Source organism: Culex pipiens, chromosome 1 (assembly GCF_016801865.2).
Source record: "Culex pipiens pallens isolate TS chromosome 1, TS_CPP_V2, whole genome shotgun sequence".
Classification (NCBI taxonomy): Eukaryota; Metazoa; Arthropoda; class Insecta; order Diptera; family Culicidae; genus Culex; species Culex pipiens.
The window spans coordinates 126,382,260-126,406,050 of NC_068937.1; the positions used below are offsets into that span (position 1 = coordinate 126,382,260).

Here is a 23,791-nt window from a genome sequence, read left to right on the forward strand (position 1 = left end):
ATTTTTTTATTTTCGAGATTTTTTTATATGTTTTAGGGGACGAAAATCCATAACTTTTGAGCTACAAAGAAACATGATCAAAAAATCTGCCACCGAGTTATGATTTTTTGGAAAAACAGTGATTTTTGGAAAAAAAATCGAAGTTTCATGTAAAAACAAGTTTGACATTATTTGCAATCGAAAAGTACTTTACAGATTTTTTGATAAAGGGCTCCGTTATCAAGATATAGCCACCGAATGTTTGATTTTAGAGAAATATTTGCAGTTTTTCAATTTTTAAAAATAGTGACAATAAGTGACAATTTCTAAAAATATTTTTTTTTTTAAAGTTCAGATAATTTGCTATTATAAATCTGAGAAAGAGCCGCTTTAAAAAAAAAAAGAAACAAGAAAAATGAAGTTTTCTAAGTCGCACCAAAATTACCCACCATTTTCTAATGACGATAGCACAGCACTAATGGTTCGATTATCATTGTTAATACATGAAACATTCGTAATAATAGCAAATTTTCTGAACTTTTCAAAAAAATATTTTTAGAAATGGTAACTCATGGTCACTATTTTTAAAAATTGAAAAACTGCAAATATTTCGCTAAAATCAAACTTTCGGTGGCTATATCTTGAAAACAGAGCCCTTTATCAAAAAATCTGTAGAGTACTTTTCAATTGGAAATTCAATTTTACATTTAAAAATTACGTCAAATTGTTTTTGCATGAAAGTACGATTATTTCCAAAAATCAATATTTTTTCAAAAATTCATAACTCGGCGGCAGATTTTTGACCATGTTTCTCTATGGCTCAAAAGTTGCGGATTTTTGTCCCCTAAGACATATCAAAAAATCTTAAAAATCAAAAAATACATTTTTTGGGAAATTGAGTTATATTGAAGAAAAAGTTGATTGAAAAATCTGCAAAAAAAATATTTCCGTGTACCTTTTTTTCTCAAAAGTCCTCAACAATACCTACAACTTTGCTGAAGACAACAAATTGATCAGAAAATTCACTCAAAAGTTACAGCTGTTTGAATATTTACATACCATTTTTGTATGGACAGCAGCCAAAATTGTATGGAGACTTGTATGGATGAACCAATCACACAAAATAGTTTATTTGGTCATAGGTAAGGCTACCGACTGTAAGGATTTTTTCCTTACCAAACGGACTTTCGGACCTCTTCGCGGATTTTTAACAGGCCGGAATTTTTGTAGGGAATTTTACGCATAATACGGATTTGTACGGAATTTCAGCAACTTTTTAATCATTGAATTGCTTTTTTGATTTGGTCGAAGCTTTTATTGACTACACAGATAAAATATGTGAATTTACTTGACACGGAAAAAATGAATTACATGTAAACTCAGTTGATGTTAACGTAAGATTCGACGTAAACGGTTGAATCACACGTAAAATCATGTTTTTACGTATAATTTGTTGCAAATTTATATCAAATTGCATTTAAAATTAAATGTTTAATGACGTGCAAAAGTGTTACATCATAAATGATGTAACATTCGGAAATATTTTTTTGTGTGTAGAAATTTTTATTTTTCTGTGAGTTTGATTTAAAAAGGGAGAGTTTTCCTGGGTTTCCTCAATTCAAACTTGATTATCAATAATTCTAGAGTTTTTGACAGGGCTTGCGAAATTTCGACTTTTTTGGAGCTGAAAGAACACTCCAATCGTCTTCACTACGACAATCTGATTTTTACATTCTACTTTCGTTCGTTTCACACACAAAGGAAAGAGTGCTACGCAAAGTCACTCACACAATCATTGACTTCCCTCCAGGAGAAAAATCGCTTGGAGAGCGTTCGTTTGACATTCTACCGAGATTCCGATCATCTCTCCAATGATAGCAATCATATGACTCCTGTCACCACGCAGCATACATTAGGAAGACAAAAACGAAGACAAAAACGAGAGAAAGAGAAAGAGCACGTTGTCTCGTTCAGGCGGCTGCTTGAGCTTGAGGCATTTTTCGTTCATTTCGTCTTCGTGTTTACGTTCACTGACCGTCGCCAAGCCACGACGGTCATGATAGGCGTTGTGTGTCAGCGATCAAATATCATTTTGGGAAATGATCGCTGACAGAAAGTTCTATCTAGATCCCTTTTCAAGCATTGGTTTTTGAACTATTGTCTTTCATATGTTGATAGGACCTTTAAAAAAAACTCTAGAATTGTTCTTTTAGAAATTCCTTACTATATATATTTATCTATTTCCAAAGGCTTTCTAAAACTTGTGAAAACATTTGAACATTTGAATTAACAAATTTAGAGTTTTTTAAAGGTCCTATAAATTGTTGTGTTTCACATGTTATAGGGCCTTTTCAATAAAAAAAACTCTGGAAAAGTGTTCGTGAAAACACTAAGAACCAGAGCTGAAAATGTCAGGGGTCCTGACGCGAAAATCGGCGACGCATACACGATTATTTCAGATCCATTCACTGAACCGCAAAACCGTGACATAAACAAACCCGACTCAGTCGTGAGTGCCCAAGCTCACTGAGCAGCTGCAATGCGAGGCAGTTGTCGACCAACGCTCATTCGACGTTGCACGCACACACATAAAGAAACAAGTTTTTACACAAAAAGTTGGTATTTATACGTGAAAATCTAGTTTTGAATACAAGTTATGGTTGTTTTAAGTGTTTTGCACAGTCTAGAACCATTCAATTGTTTAAAAAAAGTCAAAATAGTGTTAAGAGAGGATTTTAGAAGTCAGTCATACGACACGAATTGAGTGAGTGTAGCTCATTTTTTCACGTCTCTCATTCTCCAGCAGCCGACCGGCACGAGTCAGGCGGCAATGGTTGAACGGACACAGTAGGCTTACAGTCACATGCTAGCAGTGAACTGACATTTTGGTTTGCTTCATGTGTACGCTGGGTTGGAAACATTTTGCAGGCCTGCTAAGAACGATATAATTCGTAAAAGCAAACTTGACATTTTGTAAACTTTAAAACGTTTAAGATAAAACATTGAAGAACATAATGATTTCATTCAAATCACGGTTTATTTTATGAATACTTTTAAACGTGCAACGTATGAAATTTGTTAGCTGTAAAAACGACACAGTTTTATGTTTTTTTTTTCTCAAATTTATTAAATTTAATTTATATAAATAATTCATTGACAGTTTTTGTTATACCATGGTGTCATATCGGCAAAGTGTACGGATTTTTACTCAGCAAGAGTTGGTAGCCTTAGTCATAGGGAAGGCCCCCACAAAGTTTGAGCCAAATAAAAAAAAATACAAATAAAATCTATTTCCGGTTTTGGTAGAGAATTGCTCTAGTGATTACTGCTGACGAAAGTTAGCAAAAAGAAATAATTGTTTAAATCCTGATTTTGTGGTTATCAAAGCTCTCACCGTCAATTTCCTACCGGGATGGTGCCAATTACTTCACATGACATTGCACGTACGTCCTCGCACCACCTCCGTTGGACGGCATCATCATGTGTTTATTCATCCGTCCGATAGCCGTAATTATGCTTAATTTTTAACCGCCCCCACGGTGTGCCCATCAATGTCCTGTCGAGCCACCACCAGGAGCAGTTGTTGTTGGTTGTCCGCACTACTTGGACTTCTGTCTCCTGTCCTGGACAAAACATCACCACCAATCAACATCATTAGGACACGTTGCGCCATGCAATGTAATGTCACGGTGGGTTTAATGGGTTTGAATTTTTGGTTTTTTTTTCTTCTAGATTTTCATTTAAATTTTATAATTGATTAAAAAAGGGGCACTGTAATTTTTACTCCTCAATTACCAAATTTTAATCACACTCACCACTGACCAACGTCGCCGTACTAAATAATGAATGGTTGCGAGGTCGCAGTTTTCTCTCTCTCTCTCTTGCAGAGAACCATTAATTACCGGCTCTTCCGAGTTTTGTGATGCCGTTGTAAGGCACGCACAATGTCGTGGGGACATTGTTGTAGTCTGGACATTGACGTGTCCTGACCGCGATGTCACCTGCGTGGACGGACGGACACGTGCGGGCCACGTTATAGCGCGGGAGCTGCCAGTTTTAGTTTTAGTCGGTGTGGAGCAGCAACACAGAGGCATATCATAACATTGTTTGCGCCAACATAAAAGCTTGAAAGGAGGAAAACCAGCTTTTACTACCGTCATGAATGGGTGAGCAAGTCGGGTGGAACTTTTCAAAAAGGATTAGTCTCAAAAAAATGGTAAATTTATTTTTCAAATACAAACCATTTCAAACAAACTTTAATTTACACGACGATTTGATATGTTTTTCGTTTTTACCCAAAAATCGTTTCAAGATGAACCCAGTCCACACAAACTTGTCACCGGTCATTTGCATTCCATCCCAGCCATAGAACGACAACATCTGGCACCAATCATTCGGCTGACCACTCTGTTGACATGGTCGATAATGGCGTTGGTGGTGACGATGCGATGATGGCCCAGAAGTCGAGTCGACGGCCCCCCTGGGAGCTTGACACATGCAAAGTTGGACGTGTCTCCGAGATTATGGGTTTGGTTTTTGCCTTTTGGGCAAGTGATTATTCGCAACAAGTTTGTTAAATTGTGCGGAATAGTTGAAATTGTGTCACTTTCAAGTTTGTTGTATTTGCGTTGAATCATTGCAGTCTACAGATACAATTTAATATAAAAATATCGCAGTAAGTCCACAGACAAACAGACGTGACTCTCCATACAAATTATTTTTGAAATTCATCGTCCTTCATCAAACCACCAAATCACGGCGACGCCAGCGCTGCCTGGTGAGCCTATGCCGAAGCGCAGCCCAAACACACCAATACAAACCCATTACTGTCATGTGTCATGTCAGTGTATGCGTGAGACAATCAAGCCTTAACGATTGTAAACATTAACAGCTGTTTCGAAATAATTTTGTTGTTGCTGATCATCAGTAACAAAATCAAAATAAATAAATCAAGACCGACGGCCGAAAATGACGGTGGGTCGGTTCCACGGTCGGTTCCGTTTCCAATGGCTGAACCTCATGAGGCAAATCATGCGGCAGCACCTGCAGCGATGCAAGACAAACACAATGACAGAGACCACACCACTGGTCCTCCCCGTTGCTTGCATGTTCCGTCTAAGACAAGGTCTAAGATTCCTCCTCCACCGAAAACATGAACCATTACACCTGACACCAGATATCCCGGTCACGAAAACACCAGTAGTGGCCGCCGGAATAGGAAAATCCATTTCAAAACTAACGGAATTGATCCCCACGATGGGCGTTTGGAAACATCTGCGGGGAACGTGTCCACGGCGCAATTAAGTTGCCAGCGAACAAAACCAAAAGGGCCGAATGACGAAAAAAAGTCGCGAAGAGTGGCGCTCACGATCGACGCAACATCGTCAAAATGCCAAAAGGACGACAGCAGCAGCAATCTGAGCAGTCCACGAAGGATAAGCAGGTTGCTCCGAAGGAGATGACTCCACCACAGGATCCGGCTTTCTCCGCAATAAAGGAGCAGGCCTATCTGGTTAATAGTGGGGTAAAAGCAAGAGTGTGCCACTTCAGGTTTTCAGTCCGCTTCCGGTCCGTCACGCTGTCCGAGTCGCCCTCGTGAGGTAGATTCGCCTCCGATTGATACACCCAAAGTCGTGCGTGTCGAAGAAGTGCCCGTAAATGTCCGTTTGCTCGTGTTTCCGCCGGAACACTACGTCCGAGACCGCTGGCTCTCGTCGTTCAGGTGCATTCGGCCGGATTCGAACTCTCCACAGATGAAGCGACTTTCCGGCGAGTGCACTCGAGGTGGAAGGCTGTTTTTATTTGGTTTTCATTTGCTGCCTCACACGTGCTCACGCTCAACTTAAAAACAAAAAAAACACGCATCACACACACTGAGAAAAGACGGGCGAGCTGTCACGACAGCAGCGCCATCAGCGCCGGGTGAGTGGATGCCGAAACAAAATTCAATTTGAAATAACCGTTTTTGGAGGACGATGGTTCGGCACTCGAGTGTCCCGTCTGTTTGTCTGTGGTAAGTCGGTACAAGTATGATTTTCAAATAAAAATAAAAAAATTGGGAATAAAATATTGATTGGCGATACACATTTACTTTGAAGTTCGTCCTACTTTGAATGTCAAGTATATTGAACATATTTAGATCCTGAGAAGTTCGACGGTAACATTTCAAAAAGCATCATGTACATTTTGAGACTTTCTGGGTTATTGTATATTCTGAAAGTACTTCTAATAAGCTACCTCTCCACCAAAAATGAGCAAAAGTTACTTCAGTAAAGTCTGTTTAATCATGATTTTAAATAAAGTAACATAAACAAAATCTCTGCCATCAGCAGTCCCTGTTTATATAGCCCTGTCAACCTGTCAAACAAAAGGCTACATAAACCTCGTGACGAAAAAAAGCAACAAGAAAAAAGCGCCATGTACATTCGGTGAAGAAAAACGAATCATAACAAAGCGCCCCTCTCAGTGACAGCAGGGTGATATCGACGTTGATGATTTCAAAAGAAGTTATGTTTGTTTTTCTCAAATAAAATTACGGAAATAATGTTTTATTGAATATGGATGATCAAGTATCAACAAAAGCAACGTTTTTCATCGTTTGTTATCATTAGAACATCTTATTTTGCTTTTATATAAAAATGGTAATTGAAAATGGATGCTCAACATTCAAATGCGTTTTTCTCAAAACGCATGGTTTGTACATGATGCTTTTTGAAATGTTGACATCGAGTTCTCCAAGATTTCGCAAATCGACTTTTCTTTGTATTTATATTGAAAATCTAAACAAAAAATAATGAATAAAGCAATGCGACAAAAGCAAATTAAAACGGCCAGCCCTGCTGCGTTGTTTTTACCGCAGGGGAAATTTTGAGAACGGATCACATTTCACAGAAGGATGCGTGGACATACCGTACAAAACGCTCCAGTTGACTGCTGTTTGCTGGTATTGAGAAAAACCCGGTTTAAACGAGGATCGAACCAGCAACCTCTTGGTTGGTAATCTGATACGTTACCACGCCGTTGAGCGCTTAGTGAAATAAGAGAGCACGGTGTGTTTTTAATGATAAAAAATTATGTATGTCTGATATTTGGCACCGTGAAAGAAGGGCTCCTTCTTGACATTTTGCGGGGTATACTGAAATATTTCGTCGGGGGGTCTGGAGCAACTTGAAAATAATTTTTTGATTTTATGGGATATTTGAACAAAAAAGTCACAGAAAATCGGTGCATTCATGTTGATATCACTCAAACTTCTTATGAATATGCCTTGGGGACTCTAAACAACTTTATTTGACTCATATTTGACCTCTAAAAAAAAATCGAACCAAATTTAGCAGATTTCTAGCATTCTTTGAAATTACTACAAAATCCAAGGTGGAAACCCCGAAACGACCGATAATTTGTCATGAAAATATAGCAACACATTGCCCGGATACGAAATTGAGCATTGAACAATGCAAACATGGATTATTTAATAAATAAGCTGTTTATTACCCAATAGGTTCCGAAAATTATTTTTTTGCAATTCCGTCGTGAAACTACTTACTTTTCCTGTCATTCTTGAACGACGAAATAGCCTACTTTTCTGTACCAAAAATAACAGAATCGAATAGCAACACTTTTCAAAATAAATGCTGAAAAGTAACACTTTTCAACATTTTTTTGATTCAAACGATTTATTGACAAAATACATGAAAATTTGACATAAAATTTCACTCAGTGTATGTTTTTTGGAATTTGCAAAAAATGTTGTACTATTCCAATCCTCTGCCACATCCTACTATTACATTTTAAAACATTTTGAAATCAATCACATTTTAGAGAACAGTTTTGTGAACAAAATCCATAAAAAAGTATTAGTTTTGGTTTAATACAAGCAGAGATATGCCAAATTTCCTGAAATAAATAGTGCCTTTCTCCAAAATTTCTTAAATTAATTACCTTTCACATGATGGGCACTGCCTACTGAGATATTTTTTATAATGATAATATTTTATTGAAACATAAAAATTATTGAAAATTATTCTTTCGAAATTCATGAAAATTATTCTATAGCATTTGTTAGGACTCAAAATTGAACTATCCCTGTACACAAAACACAAATAGCGCACAGCGCTATCTAGACAAGTTTGGACGGATGACAGGAGGAGATGTTGACAGCGAGAACCAGGGGGTAGCGAAGAAGCCGCCATCTTGGAAGTTCAGAAAACAAACACTCAGAATCAGTATTATTCATATTATTTTGGTGACACGAAGTGTGTTATCCTGGTTAAACTCAAAAGTCCCATGCAAATGTGTAAAACCAAACTGAAAAATGTGTAATGCCGATTTACAGTGTACGGGCGCACTGTTTGATCGACCAAAAGAAAAAAAGCAAAAAAAGGTAAACAGAAAAAGCACTTTTTTCGATATGAATTTTCAGCCAATATTGGGATGGAATCTCCAAGGATATGATAGAATTTGCCATCAGCAACACAATTCACGTGTTTTTTCAGGTATTTATCGTTTGAATTGCGGGAAAAGTAAAAATCAAAAACCCAAACAATGGTTTGTTATGGGCTACCATTTGACAGCTAGTGCTTTTGTTGTGGGCTCTCATTTGACAACCGTGCTAATGTCGACTGTTGTCAGTTTGCTTTGGTCGGAATAGGGTTGCCATCCCCCCGGCGAGAACTGTCATCGACGGAGGAAGGAGGAGGAGAAGGGAAAAGAAGAAGAATTTATTTACATCCGCACCAATAAAGGTTTGAACTCGCACGGAGTAGTCGCGTTTGCCCTCAAGTTTTGCGCCGCGTTTTTAGTCGTCCGATTGGACGTTCCCCCCCGTAACAAGATCCCCGCCAGTGATAAGATCATCCGGCCTCGCCGTGTTCGGCCACGAACCTGCCCCGCCGTGCACCGCTGGTTCTCGCGCTATCCGCAAGGCCGTGTTTTACCCCGAAGTGTCGCTGCGCTGAATTGCCCGGATTATCCGGCGTGTGCCCCCCCGAAAACGATCCCCAGCGGTGGAAAAACTGATCCCGTCCCGGCTCGTGAGCTACCCCGAATCCCCGCACCCGCAGTGTCCCCCATCATCCATCATCATCACAGCTCGCTTCAGGATTCCTCCGGCGGTTCGCAGTGTGGCCACACGGGTAACGCCATCAGGTCCAGGGTGCACTTCCAGGACGCGGGCCAGCGGCCAGCGGGCGGGTGGAAGCAGCTCGTCCTTGATGATCACCACGGAGCCGACGTCTAGGTCGTAACGCCGGGGGTTGCTGCTGTACTGCGTCTGGAGCTCCTTGAGGTACTCGTTCCGCCAGCGGTGCCAAAATCGCTGGGAGTAGGCCTGGATGCGCTGATACTGGTTCAGCCGGTTCAGCGGGACGTCGCGCACGTCCGGCTCGGGAAGCGGGCGGATCATGTTCTTCACCAGGAAGTGGGCCGGGGTGAGCGCGGACAGATCGTTGGGATCCTCCGACAGACGGGTTAGGGGGCGCGAGTTCATACAGCCTTCGATCGCAGTGAGCACCGTGGTCAACTCCTCGAAGGACAGCAGTGAGTTTCCGAGCTGCCGAACGAGATGCTTTTTGGCCACCTTAACAGCAGCCTCCCAGAGACCGCCGAAGTTGGGAGCGCGCGGGGGGATCAGGTGCCACTGGATGCCGTCGTCCGCCAGGTGCTTGGCGATCTTGTCGCTTTCGGGTCCGGGCTGCAGCATCTGGTACAGCTGGTGAAGGACGTTCTTGGCTCCGATGAAATTGGTTCCGTTATCGGAGTAGATGTGACTCGGCTTGTTTCTTCTCCAGGTGAACCGGGTCAGGGCCATCAGGAACGCTGCAGTGGACAGATCGTTGACCAGCTCCAGGTGGACGGCCTTAGTGCTCAGGCAGATGAAGACCGCGACATAGCACTTGCGGGATGCGGCGCGGCGGTGCGTTGGTTTCAAATACAGCGGCCCGCAGAAGTCGACGCCAGTGCAGGTGAACGCTTCGTTGGCGGTGACTCTGGCGACGGGCAGCTGACCGATCGGCTGCTGGATGGGTTGGGGGTTCGCTCGGCAACATCTGAAGCAGCGGCGAATCGCGTTGCGCACCGCGCGGCGGCCGTTTAACGGCCAGAACCCGTCTCGGACGCTGGCGAGCGTCACCGTGATGCCACCGTGGATCACCTTCAAGTGGTAGTAGGTCAGCATCAGTCGCGTGAACGGGTGGAAGCCAGGGATGACCATCGGGTGCTTCACTGCGTACGGCTCGTCGGACAAGCACAACCGGCCACCAACGCGTATCACACCAGCTTGATCCAAGAATGGGTTGAGCAGGCGCAGAGGGGACTTTGGTGCGACAGGTCGGCCTTTCCGCAGCAGCTTGAGGTCTTCCGGGAACGTCTCGGCTTGGACGATCTTGACGAGAGCGACTTTAGCGGCTTCGAGCTCGACGACCGACAGAACTCGGTCCGTATTCCGCTTGCCAGACTTGCGGACGTTCTGTGCAAAACGCAAAGCGAGGCCTACTGCGTTCAGCAGGCGTCGGTACGAGAAGAAGATGGTGAAGACATGGTTGGGCGGGGCGGTTTGTACAACCAGAATGGGTTTCTCCTTCTGCTCTTCGATGGGGAGCGCACCTTTGAGGTCGCGCTGCGGGGGCCACAGCGGTTTGTGCTTACCCAACCAGGACGCTCCGAACTTCCACTTGGGGCTGTTGACGAGCTTTTCCGCCGGCATTCCGCGGGACACCACCCAAGTAACCACAAGCATTTAATCAAAACTCTATATTCACTCTTAATAAACATTCTCAATGCTATGACACTTTAAATAGACTTTCCAAATGTTTTGAAACATTTGTAGCTTGAAACATTATTACCTACTGTATAATGACATATAGAACAGCCAATTAAAGTTTCAAAGCATTTAGCACAATAATGTTTTGAAGCATTAATGGAAGCTTTATATATCACTGTAAAGTAAGCCATTAATGTTACATCACACTTTGACATTTCTTAAATGTTTCAAAACACTAACTCAACTCTAGTGAGGGCAATAAAAGTTTGGCAGTATTTCATGGTATTTTTATGTTTATGGTTGTAAAAATCGATCCGCGTCTATGAAAAAGGTGAGTTTATTACATTAAATTTAACTAGGTTTTGTTTAAAATTATTCTTATTTCTAGCTGCGATGGCAAAAACAAAATCCGGAAAGGAGGAGGTCCAGGTTTTGCTGTGTGCTCGAACCGTAGGTCCGCGAGGGCGAGCCGCTTCGTTGGCCGCTCAGGGCGTCGCTGAAAAGTCGCTCAGAATCACCACGGCGCGCACACCGGCGGAAGCTGCATGCCATCGGCGGAAACCGCTCCAAGACCCCAGGACCGGGTGCCTAGTCGGCACTCTGAGCCCTGGCCGCATCGAAGACGTGATGCCGATCCCGTCCGATTTGCCTCGCCGAAGGGAAGTCGCCGCGAGAGAGAGTGCTGACATTTTTGTGGTGGCTTTTTTGTGGCGCTGTGCATGTTTCCTTTTACAAACTCAGGAAATGTAATTAATGAGGAATAAAGGATGAAAAAAGTAAATATACAAGTGCGTTATATCGTGATTAACCTTTGTAGCTAAGTGAAGAATAAATGCTCCTATTTAACCTGCCAGGTGTTTTTATTTTCCCTGAGTAAAATAAAGTTGTTCTGACTGACTGTATTGAAAAACATCAACTGTTCATACATATTTCAGAACGGACGAGACGGTTGGCGCAGCGCATCAAGGAGAAACATCTCATAAAAATTCAATTCAACACGCCGTTTAAAATCTCCAATCTAGAGGAACTCAACAAAAAATCACAAATAAGCTTTCAAAAACATAATCTCAGCGTGAAAAGCACTCTCCCCAGAAAGAGAGAGCTGCGCAAAGCTTTTTGAATGTTTCTATTTTTAATACTGTCGGTAAAGCAGTATTTTGACATTTTACCACGGTATAACTTTATATCAACTCTACCCGTCGCCACTCAATTTTACCTCTATGCGTATAAAGTGAATATAAAGTTTTGAGACTCTATTGGAATACTTTATATGTTGATATAGAGGGGACTTAAAGCTACCTTATACAGTCCCGCGGTTACTTGGGCAGATCCGCAGGGTTCTCCAAGCCGGCGACGTGCAGGCACTTTGCGCCGTGGGTGATGATCTGGATCTCCGAGATGCGATTCGCGACGAAGGGTTTCCACCTTCGGGGCGCCGACTTCAGCCACTGCAGAACCACCTCCGAGTCGGTCCAGAAGTACACGTCTTGAAACTTCACGTCCAGGGCTTCGACGACTCTCACGTACATTTGCGCGGCGAGAAAGAATGCGCAAAGTTCCAGGCGGGGTATGCTTCGCTTCTTGAGGGGGGCCACCTTCGACTTCGATGTCAGCAAGCTCACCTTGATCTTGCCGTCCGGCGACTCCGAGCGCACGTAGACAACTGCTCCGTAGGCCACCTCGGACGCATCCGAGAAGAAATGGAGCTCGGCGTAGCAGCATTTGCGGGCGAAGGCGTAGCGGTCGATGCGGAAGTTGGTCAGGTGCGAAAGCCCTTCGCAAAAGTCGAACCATCTTGTGCGCAACTCCGGGGGGACCAACGCGTCCCACTCCAGTGCCAAGTACCACAGCTCCTGCAGGACGATCTTGGCGAGTACGACGACGGGAGCGATCAGACCGAGGGGGTCGTACAGCTGGGCGATTACGGAGAGGATGTTGCGCTTGGTGGGGGACAGGTCCCAGACGACCGAGACAACGAACCGGAACACGTCAGCTTCGGGCTCCCAGCTGATGCCAAGGGTTTTGATCGATTCTTCGGGGTCGAACTGCAACGACGACTGCGTTCCAAGGAGCTAGCTGGGAATGTCCGCGAGGACGGCGAGCGAGTTGGAACACCACTTACGCAGCTGGAATCCTCCCTTCAGCAGCAGCTTGCAGAGATCGGAGCGCAGCAGTATCGCGTCGTCTACGGTGTACGCTCCGCCGATGAAGTCGTCCACGTACATGTGCTTCTTGATGGCCGCGCTGGCCTGGGGGAACTGCGCGCCTTCGTCGTCTGCCAGCTGAAGCAAAGTTCTCGTGGCCAAGAAGGACGATGGTGCTAAACCGTACGTCACCGTGGCCAGCTCGTACGTGGTAATGGGTTGCTCCGGGTCGAATCTCCAAACAATCCGCTGGTACGGACGGTCTTCAGGGTGCACCGCCACCTGGCGGTACATTTTCTCGATGTCGGCTACTAGGGCGATGGGGAACTTCCGGAAGCGCAGCACAGTGTCCAGGAGCTCGTCCTGCACCACGGGTCCGACTAGAAGCGCATCGTTGAGGGAGTGTCCCGCGCTGGTCTTGGCGGAACCGTCGAATACAACGCGCACTTTAGTCGTCGAGCTCTGTTCCTTGATCACGGGATGGTGGGGCAAATAGCATGCTCGGGAAGTTTCGTCTTCGGCGTCGTCGGGAACAGCGTGCATGTGGCCCAGGGTCAGGTACTCCTGCATGAACTCGTGGTACTGCGGCTTGAGCTCAGGTTGTTTCTCCAGCTTCTGCTCCAGCCACCGGAATCTGCGGACAGCGTTCGTCTTCGACGCACCGATCATCTGCTGGAACTCGGGGTGCTTCGGCAGCTTGACCACGTACCGTCCACTTTCATCGCGCGCAACCGTCTACTTGAAGTGAGCTTCGCATTTGTGTTCGTCGACCGAGTAGTTCGAAACGCCGACCTCCTCGAGAGCCCAGAACCGCTCCAGCATCTTGTCCACGGATTCCACTGTCGCCACATGACAGGATACCGTAGGTTGCTGCTCCGCTTCGTTGCTGACCTCTACTGAGCCCGTCGCAATCCATCCAAACACGGACTCGACAAGCAGGGGGACTGGGCCAGCCAGACGGATCCGGCCTTCGAGCAGGAACGAGTAGAAGTGAGCAGCTCCGATGATCATGTCGACCTTGCGCGACACGTTGAACTCCGGATCAGCAAGTGCCAGGTGCTCCGGAATCTTCCACTGGGCGATCGGAATGGTAACGGGCGGCGTCTCACAGGTCACCTTGCGGAGCACGAGAAAGTCCAGAGTCTCCGCGAAACAGCTGACACGGGATCTGACCTCGGTGCGGACCATGTGCTTGGCGTTCGTGATCGTGCTGTCAACACCAGAGATGGGGACGTTCGCAACCTTGCGGAACAGGTGAAGTCAAGGGTGAAGTTGCTGGCACAGGTGTTCGCTCATCACGTTGGGCTGGGATCCGGTATCCAGCAGGGCACGGGCGAGGTGTTCTTTGCCGTAGCTGTCCAAAACAGCGAGCACCACGGTCGACAGCAGCACGCTGGCGCTGCTCGACTTTGTTGCGGCGTTCACGGCAGCGGGGTTCATTGCGGGGGTGGCTACGATGGGGTTCGTGTCCTGCAATCCGGAGCCGGGATGGATCATCGAGTGGTGGCGCTTGTTGCAGTGCTTGCAGTGGTACTTCGAGCGACAGTTCCGGGCAAAGTGGTCGCTTCGGAAGCAGTTACTGCAAAGCCTCTTGTCCGTGACCACCCTCATGCGCTCCGAAACGTTCATGCCGTTGAACGCAGCGCAGTCCATGATCGAGTGCTTATGTTTGTCGCAGGCGGGGCACAGCGGGAAGGTCTTGGGAAGGGTTTCTACTGCGGCGTTCGAGTTGACGCGGGTTTGGAACAGCTTCTTGGGCGCGGGACTTCGGTGCGACCTGCTGCGGGCGGTTGATCTGGATCGTCTCGCGAACGCGTGCGCGCCTCTGCAGGAATTCGATCATCGCGCTGAAAGTTGACTGCTCCTCCTTCTGGCCGATCGATTCCTCCCACGCACTCAGCGAAGCGTCGTCCAACTTGTCCTCCAGCAGCTCGATCAGGATTGAGCTCATCTGCTCGATCGGTTCCGACCAAAATGATGGGGGACACTACGGGTGCGGGGATTCGGGGCAGCTCACGGGCCGGTACGGGACAGTTTTTCACCGCTGGGGGTCTTTTTCGGGGGACACACGCCGGTCACACCGGACGATTCGCGGAATACACGCCGGCCGCACTTGGGGGACGGACGCGAACGAACCGCGCTTGGCAAGCAGCGACGTTAGCGGGTGGGATCGGGGCAGCTCACAGGCCAGGTGATAGACGGCAAAAATCTCCTGCGGAAGAAGCACATCCGTACGCTGTTGAAGTACCCCAAGATCCCCAACGACTCCGTTGAAGCACTGCACCGGATTGTCGACGGGTAATGGGTTGCTCCGGGTCGAATCTCCAAACAATCCTGGTCACGGCACCAAAATGATGGGGGACACTGCGGGTGCGGGGATTCGTGGCAACTCACGAGCCGGGACGGGACCGTTTTCCACCGCTGGGGATCGTTTTCGGGGGGGCACACGCCGGATAATCCGGACAATTCAGCGCAGCGACACTTCGGGGTAAAACACGGCCTTGCGGATAGCGCGAGAACCAGCTGTGCACGGCGGGGCAGGTTCGTGGCCGAACACTGGCGAGGCCGGGTGATCTTATCACTGGCGGGGATCTTGTTACGGGGGGGAACGTCCAATCGGACGACTAAAAACGCGGCGCAAAACTTGAGGGCAAACGCGACTACTCCGTGCGAGTTCAAACCTTTATTGGTGCGGATGTAAAAAAATTCTTCTTCTTTTCCCTTCTCCTCTTCCTTCCTCCGTCGATGACAGTTCTCGCTGTCAACATTTTCTCCTGTCATCCGTCCAAACTTGTCTAGATAGCGCTGTGCGCTATTTGTGTTTTGTGTACAGGGATAGTTCAATTTTGAGTCCTAACAAATGCTATAGAATAATTTTCATGAATTTCGAAAGAATAATTTTCAATAATTTTTATGTTTCAATAAAATATTATCATTATAAAAAATATCTCAGTAGGCAGTGCCCATCATGTGAAAGGTAATTAATTTAAGAAATTTTGGAGAAAGGCACTATTTATTTCAGGAAATTTGGCATATCTCTGCTTGTATTAAACCAAAACTAATACTTTTTTATGGATTTTGTTCACAAAACTGTTCTCTAAAATGTGATTACAATTGCAATTCAAATTTCATGAAAATTTTCACAAAAAAACGTATTCTTCCTGTATTTTGACAATGCCAAAACTTCAGTTTCAAAAAATGTGTATCAAATGATCGGGATTTTTTCATACTTTTGGAATGTAATAACAACAATTTTTTTTAAATACTCAGCATTTTCACAAAACTACGTATTTTCGAAAAAATACTCTAAATTTTAATTTTGACGATGTGGATATCAAATGACTGGATTTTTTTTTATACATTTCGAATGTAATAACAACATTTTTTTAAAATACTCAAAATTTTCACAAAACTACGTATTTTTGAAAAAAACACTAAAAATTTCTGTGTTTTACAATATGGGTATCAAACGATCGGGATTTTTTCATACATTTTGAATTAATAACAACATATTTTGAAAACACTCAAAATTATCACAAAACTACGTTTTTTCGAAAAAAATACTCAAAATTTCAGTTTTTACAATATGAGTATCTAACAGGGGGATGCTAAATGCCGCCATCTTGGGTGATTGAGATTGATAACGTGCACAAACTGTGGACATTGAAAACGAAAATATTGTTTTAATAATAATTAAAACTTTATTATAAGAATTACTGTAGTAAAAGTCAAATTACACAGTAGTTAAGTTAAACGTTTCATGTGATAAAAGTACAACTTTAAATGAGATCATCGGCCCGATGTGTGCTTAATATCTCACAAATTTTAGTAGTTTATTTTGGAAATAAATTGATAAAAATCACCTCAAAAACATGTACTAACTTTTAAATGTACATTGCGGTAAAATTTTACATAAAAACAATAATTGCTTTATTTTTATTCTATGCCTGCAGTTTTTGTACTTTTTTTTACAGTGCGCAGTAGCTTTGTTCTGGTTCCGTAACGAACAGCTGTTCTTTTGTGCTGGCGCCGTAACTGACAGCTCCCTTTTGTTCTGGTGCCGAAGTTGACAGCTTGTGTTGGCTGCGGGTGAGCTGCCTGTAGTGAGATATAGATGTCGCTCTCTGGTATCAAACGATCGGGATTTTTGTTCATACATTTCGAATATAATAACAACATATTTTGCAAACACTCAAATTTTCAAAAAACTACGTATTTTTGAAAAAATACTCAAAATTTCAGTTTTTCACAATATGGGAATCAAATGATCGGGATTTTTTTCAAAGATTTCGAATATAAAGCCAACAATTTTTGAAAATACTTAGTATTTTCACAAGACTACGTATCTTTTGAAAAAATACTCAAATTTTCTGTTTTCCACGATACGGGTATCAAATGATTGGATTTTGTTCATACATTTCGAAAGTAATAGCATTTTTCTAATACAATTTTTTTTCGCAAAACTACGTATTTTCGAAAAAAACTAAAAAGTTTAGTTTTTTACGATATGTAGATGTTGGGTAGCAATAACTGAAAATTTAAATATTTTTTTTAAAACACGTAGTTTTGTGAAAATTTTGAGAATTTTCAAAAAAAATATGTTATTGCATTTGAAATGTGTGAAAAAATCATGATCGTTTGATACCCAAATTGTCAAAAAAAAATAATTTTATGTATTTTTTCGAAAATACATAGTTTTGTGAAAAAATTGAATATTTTCAAAAAATTGTAATTACATTTGAAATGTATGAAAAAATCCGATTGTTTGATACTCATTTTGTAAAATACTGAAATTTTGAGTATTTTTCGAAAATACGTAGTTTTGTGTAAATGATGAGTATTTTCAAAACAAAAAAAAATTACATTCGAGATGTGTGGAAAAATCCCGATCATTTGATACCTATATTGTGAAAAAATGAAATGTTGAGTATTTTTTCGAAAATACGTAATTTTGTGTAAATGATGAGTATTTTCAAAACAAAAAAAAATTACATTCGAGATGTGTGGAAAAATCCCGATCATTTGATACCTACATTGTGAAAAAAGTGAAATGTTGTGTATTTTTTCAAAAATGCGTAGTTTTGTGAAAATTTCGGGTATTTTTATAAAATGTTTTTATCACATTAGAAATGTATTAGAAAATCCGATCATTTGATACCCATATTGCAATAAAAATATTGTTGAATATTTTTTGAAAAACATGGCATTTTCAAAATGCAGAAAAAATACGTATTTTTGTGAAAATTTTCATTTAATTTTAATTGCAATGGATAGCTGCATTATCCCGATTCCAAAACACTATATTTTTTATGTTTGCATGATTTTTCACACGTTTATAGCCAATGTCTCCCATATAGCCAAAATCACATAAGCTCTGTGCTTCAGTTTAGCTAAACGAATCATAACCGAAGCAGTGCAAAACCAAGGCGTGCTAAACGGGGGCATGACTGTATCCGAAGTGAAATTTTCCCAAGGCCTTCGTAGTCTCCACTTTATATGGGAAATGTTAATAATGGCCAAAAAAAACAAAGTTTTTTGTATGGCCTTAATTGTACCTCCCACTTAGCGTGTTAAAAGTCACTTATACGCCTAAGCACCCTGTCTTTGGTCATCGTCGTCCGTGACGTACGCAAGAACTGAAAATTATTAAAACAAAGCAAAAACAAACCTAATTTCATTCGTCATACTAACATTCAGCGAGGTATTTTTAAGGTCTGAACTTTTTGAAATCGTCAATCACTTATTCAAATAGATTAATTTTATCAATTTGAAAAAAAAACTTCGCATAAAAAAATTTTAGTCAAGCAAAATTTTCATTTTCAAAATTGTCACAGTTTTAACTAATTCACCATCCAACCTGACCTGTTCCCAACCTCACTGTCACCTCACACACCCTCTTCCCGCCTGTCGTTATCAATTTCGGTGGATCATCACGACGATTCGTCACGCATCCCCTCCCGAAACCAACCTCCACCCTTGGGTTGAGGGGGGCCCAATATTGACGGATGGGCGACATCCTCCCCCCCCCCATCCCCCCCTAGCTAGCTTTTTAATGAACACGTGAAAACGAGCTTCAAACAAATTGACACTGCCTCTGGCAGCAAGGTCCGCAAAAGTGGTTGGTTGTGGTAGTGTTTTATTTTTTGACGATTTTGGTCACACACACACGCGTGCTTTTTTGGAAAGAGGGATTTAGGACACTAATGTGTTGATTGTTGGTTGATGATTGTTGATTGTTTATTGTTGATTGTTGATTGTTGATTGTTGATTGTTGATGGTTGATGGATGAGTTTTAAAATTTAGTAACAATCACATTTTTAAAGAACTTATTTGTCAACTTTGGACACAAACGAAAAGCTGTTTTCAATTTACACTCACTACACGCAAAACGGACACTAGGTATAAATTCCTAATTTTTAGGTATAATCGAACCTGACTGCAATAAGTTATTTTATTACTAATCGGCTATTAGTAATAAAATTACTAGTCGCGTTTTAGTACGAGAATTCCTAAATTTTAGGTATAATTGAAGAACCAATATACCTAAATTTTAGGCATTTTCTGGAAAAGTTTGGGATCCAAAATTACTTATTTTTAGGTATAATCCAAGATGGCGGACCATGATTATTACTAAATTCTAGGCATAAAAACCTAAAATTCAGGTATTTTCTGGAAAAGTCAGGGATCCAAAATAACTTATTTTTAGGTATAATCCAAGATGGCGGACCATGATTATTACTAAATTCTAGGCATAAAAACCTAAAATTCAGGTATTTTCTGGAAAAGTCAGGGATCCAAAATAACTTATTTTTAGGTATAATCCAAGATGGCGGACCATGATTATTACTAAATTCTAGGCATAAAAACCTAAAATTCAGGTATTTTCTAGAAAAGTCAGGGATCCAAAATAACTTATTTTTAGGTATAATCCAAGATGGCGGACCATGATTATTACTAAATTCTAGGCATAAAAACCTAAAATTCAGGTATTTTCTGGAAAAGTCAGGGATCCAAAATAACTTATTTTTAGGTATAATCCAAGATGGCGGACCATGATTATTACTAAATTCTAGGCATAAATACCTAAAATTTAGGTATTTTCTGGAAAAGTCAGGGATCCAAAATAACTTATTTTTAGGTATAATCCAAGATGGCGGACCATGATTATTACTAAATTCTAGGCATAAAAACCTAAAATTCAGGTATTTTCTGGAAAAGTCAGGGATCCAAAATAACTTATTTTTAGGTATAATTCAAGATGGCGGACCATGATTATTACTAAATTCTAGGCATAAAAACCTAAAATTCAGGTATTTTCTGGAACAGTCAGGGATCCAAAATAACTTATTTTTAGGTATAATCCAAGATGGCGGACCATGATTATTACTAAATTCTAGGCATAAAAACCTAAAATTCAGGTATTTTCTGGAAAAGTCAGGGATCCAAAATAACTTATTTTTAGGTATAATCCAAGATGGCGGACCATGATTATTACTAAATTCTAGGCATAAAAACCTAAAATTCAGGTATTTTCTGGAAAAGTCAGGGATCCAAAATAACTTATTTTTAGGTATAATCCAAGATGGCGGACCATGATTATTACTAAATTCTAGGCATAAAAACCTAAAATTCAGGTATTTTCTAGAAAAGTGAGAGATCAAAAATTACTTATATTCAGGAAGAATCCAAGATGGTGGACCACGATTATTCCTAATTTCTAGGCATAAATACCTAAATTTGAAGTATTTTCTGGAAAAGTGAGGGATCCAAAATTACTGATATTTAGGTATAATCCAAGATGGCGGACCACGAATATTCCTTATTTCTAAGAATAAATACCTAAATTTGAGGTATTTTCTGGAAAAAGTAAGGGATCCAAAATTACTGATATTCAGGTATAATTCAAGATGGCGGACCATGATTATTACTAAATTCTAGGCATAAATGCCTAAATTTTAGATATTTTCTAGAAAAGTAAGGAATCCAAAATAACTTATATTTAGGAATAATCAAAGATCAAATTAGATATTATTCAAGAGATATGCAGGCAGAAGAAAACAATGGTTTAAATGATATAATAATATTTTTATTTACATAAAACTCAACTTTTTTATAAATGCTCTTACCTAAAAATATTTTTTTAAAGATTTGAATATTTTAAAATTATAATATTTAAATATTTTAATATTTTAATATTTAAATATTTAAATATATTAATATATTAATATTTTAATATTTTAATATTTTAATATTTGTATATTTTAATATTTTAATATTTAAATATTTTAATATTTAAAAATTTTATTATTTTAATATTTTATTATTTTATTATTTTAATATTTTAATATTTTAATATTTTAATATTTTAATATTTTAATATTTTAATATTTTAATATTTTAATATTTTAATATTTTAATATTTTAATATTTTAATATTTTAATATTTTAATATTTTAATATTTTAATATTTTAATATTTTAATATTTTAATATTTTAATATTTTAATATATTAATATTTTAATATTTTAATATTTTAATATTTTAATATTTTAATATTTTAATATTTTAATATTATATATATTTCAATATTAAAATCTTTAAATATTTTTAATTTCAGAATATTAGATTTTTTGGTTTGAGAATGTTTGAAATATAAGATTTTTAAAAATTCCCCCCCCCCCCTTCTATCTTTCTCTCTTCCTCTTCCTCTCTATATCTCGCTTGCTTTCTCTTCTCTTCTCTATACTACTTTTACTCTCTCTCTCACACCCTCTCTCTTCCTCTCCCCTCGCTCTTCCCTCTCTCTCTCCATCTACCACATATTCTCTCCTTCTCTCTTCCTCCCCTCTCTTTTCTCTTCTTCTATCTCTCTCTCTCTCTCTCTCTCTCTCTCTCTCTCTCTCTCTCTCTCTCTCTCTCTCTCTCTCTTCCTCTCTCTTTCTTCCTCTACCCTCACCCTATCTCTCCCTCTCTCTCTCCCACATTTTCTGTCCATCTTCCCTCCCACTTTCTCTCTCCCTCTCATTCTTTCTCTCTCCTTCTCTCCCTTTCCCACTTTCTGTCTCTTTACCTCCTTTTTCTCTCCCTCTCCTCTTCTCTCTCCCATTTTCTCTGTCTTTCTCTTCCTCTACCCTACCACTCTCTCATACACACACGAGCACAAGCGCACTTTCACACACGCATACATACCCTCACGCACAGACACACACCCGCAACGCCCAACCAAACCGCCAACCTCAAACTGGATACAATTTTGGGTCGCACAATTCCCCCGGTTGGGGTTCCTTTATACTTCCCCTTTCCAGCTCTTCCGCAAACATCCGTCCTCTAGGGCACGAGAGGGAAAACGCGGCTTTTTTAATCCCGCCGGGAGTTGAAGGTTCCGTCCTCCTCCTCCTCTTCCACAAACACGCGAGCCACACTTCCTCTAATTAAGATGCTCCGGGTTCCGTTCTCTTTGGCACTCAAAAAGTGGTTCCCTTAAACAAAAATAAAAGCTACATAACTAAATCCAGCGATGCCCCGGCGGAACCTCTGTCCCATCCTGGGAGAAATGTGCCGCGTCGGATTTTGAAGAGCCGAACCTGTTCTGCAAGGGGAGCGTCCAGTTCGGGTCCAGCACACTTCGAGGGACAGAGTGTCGCCAACACGGCCCGCGTCGATCCTCGGCGGTCCCACTTTGGAACTCCGCTCGATTTGCATCTGGCCTGCCGCGGTTCGACTTGTTTGAACTTGTTCGACAACTTTTGGCCGGTCGGGTACGGCTTTGCGTTTCTGCCGACCCAGCCGGGGCTGCACCGGATCCGGGTGGCCACGTGGAAAGTTTCGTCGGCCAACTCAAAATGCATTCCCGATCGGTTCCCAGCACAAAACTTACCTTGCCACTTCCCATAATTTGAAAATTAACAGCAGCACTATGGAACACAAACTTACAGCCGCGAAATTATTTTGACATTGACATGTCAATTCGTGAATCACAATTCTTGAACTAAAAAAATCCTAAAGTTTAGGAATTTTGAAGAAGTACTTCAGTGTTCTAAAAAAATACTAAATTTTAGGAAGAAAAAAATACTAATTTTTAGGTATAATTTGACAAGCTAGAACATAAGTTCAAAAAATACTAAAAATTAGGAATTTATACCTAATGTCCGTTTTGCGTGTAGTCCACGTAGAATCGTTCAATTAGTGTCCTCCAAATTGTCTGAAGCAACGCTGTCAGAAAATCATTTTTCGGTCGTCGTCATCGTTTAACACCGGAAACGTTTCTCCCTAGTCCTGTTGGTGTCCTCCTGGGTGTGAAAAACAATTCGAGCGCGACGTCCAGTCCAGCGGCGATAATGGGGAAGTAGACAAATTGATGATTCGATTTGGTTTCGTCCCTCCGACAATGAGTGACGGTTTAGTAGCGGAGAGTAATTCACCTAAAAGTTTACAGAATAAATTTAACGAAAATTTCTTTGTAGTTGCAAGTTGACTGTTTATTTTTTTAAATTTAAGTTTTTCATTTATTTAAAATATCTTTTGATATCTTTTATCAAAAAAAAAACAAAAGAAAGAACAGCTACAAAATGAGCGATTGACTCGTTTGTGACAATCGCGAAATTCGATGACCTTCCCCCTCTTTTGAGAGGGAGGGTAGCAAATTGGAAGCGTCATCATCAGATACCTGGTCAGTGTTTGGAAGGGGGACTCAGAAGCTGGAAAGAGACCGAGAGCGATGGATGAATGTGACACAAAAACCAACCAGCTGGTATTGAAACGGATGGAACTTTTGAGCAAATTGAACGCAATCAATTTGGTACGTCGATTTTGTTCGTCAATCTATGTTTCGATTGTATTAATCGATTTAGAGATGGTAAAAAAATCTAATCAAAAATTTGATTGACATTCAAAAATCCTGAAAGAATGA

The 23,791-nt window shown here is 41.4% G+C and overlaps 3 protein-coding genes and 1 pseudogene across 4 annotated transcripts in view; 2 read left to right on the plus strand and 2 right to left on the minus strand.

Moving 5' to 3' along the window:
• The window catches only part of LOC120421797 (uncharacterized), a 418,386-nt gene that overhangs the window by 66,408 nt on the left and 328,187 nt on the right, over window positions 1-23,791 (plus strand). The window lies entirely within an intron of this gene.
• Window positions 9,017-10,681, minus strand: LOC120429302 (uncharacterized). Its single transcript, XM_039594529.1, has one exon. It carries the CDS (start codon window positions 10,679-10,681, stop codon window positions 9,017-9,019), a length of 1,665 nt encoding a protein of 554 aa, XP_039450463.1.
• On the minus strand, window positions 12,055-15,663 carry LOC120429296 (uncharacterized). The gene is made up of 7 exons (XM_039594524.1): window positions 15,277-15,663; window positions 14,996-15,160; window positions 14,706-14,869; window positions 14,182-14,662; window positions 13,675-14,124; window positions 12,861-13,617; window positions 12,055-12,770 (listed from the first exon to the last, which is right to left on the minus strand). Exons 1-7 carry the CDS (start codon window positions 15,661-15,663, stop codon window positions 12,055-12,057), a joined length of 3,120 nt encoding a protein of 1,039 aa, XP_039450458.1.
• On the plus strand, window positions 21,768-22,788 carry LOC120429298 (B9 domain-containing protein 2-like; annotated as a pseudogene).

Coding starts and splice junctions, on each gene's coding strand:
- LOC120429302 (XM_039594529.1), bottom strand. CDS start 10,681: ATGCCGGCGGAAAAGCTCGTCAACAGCCCCAAGTGGAAGTTCGGAGCG.
- LOC120429296 (XM_039594524.1), bottom strand. CDS start 15,663: ATGACAGGAGAAAATGTTGACAGCGAGAACTGTCATCGACGGAGGAAG. Junction 14,870..14,995: donor CGTTCGCGTCCGTCCCCCAA/GTGCGGCCGGCG, acceptor CCGCACCCGTAG/TGTCCCCCATCATTTTGGTC. Junction 14,663..14,705: donor ATGATCGAATTCCTGCAGAG/GCGCGCACGCGT, acceptor AACCGCCCGCAG/CAGGTCGCACCGAAGTCCCG.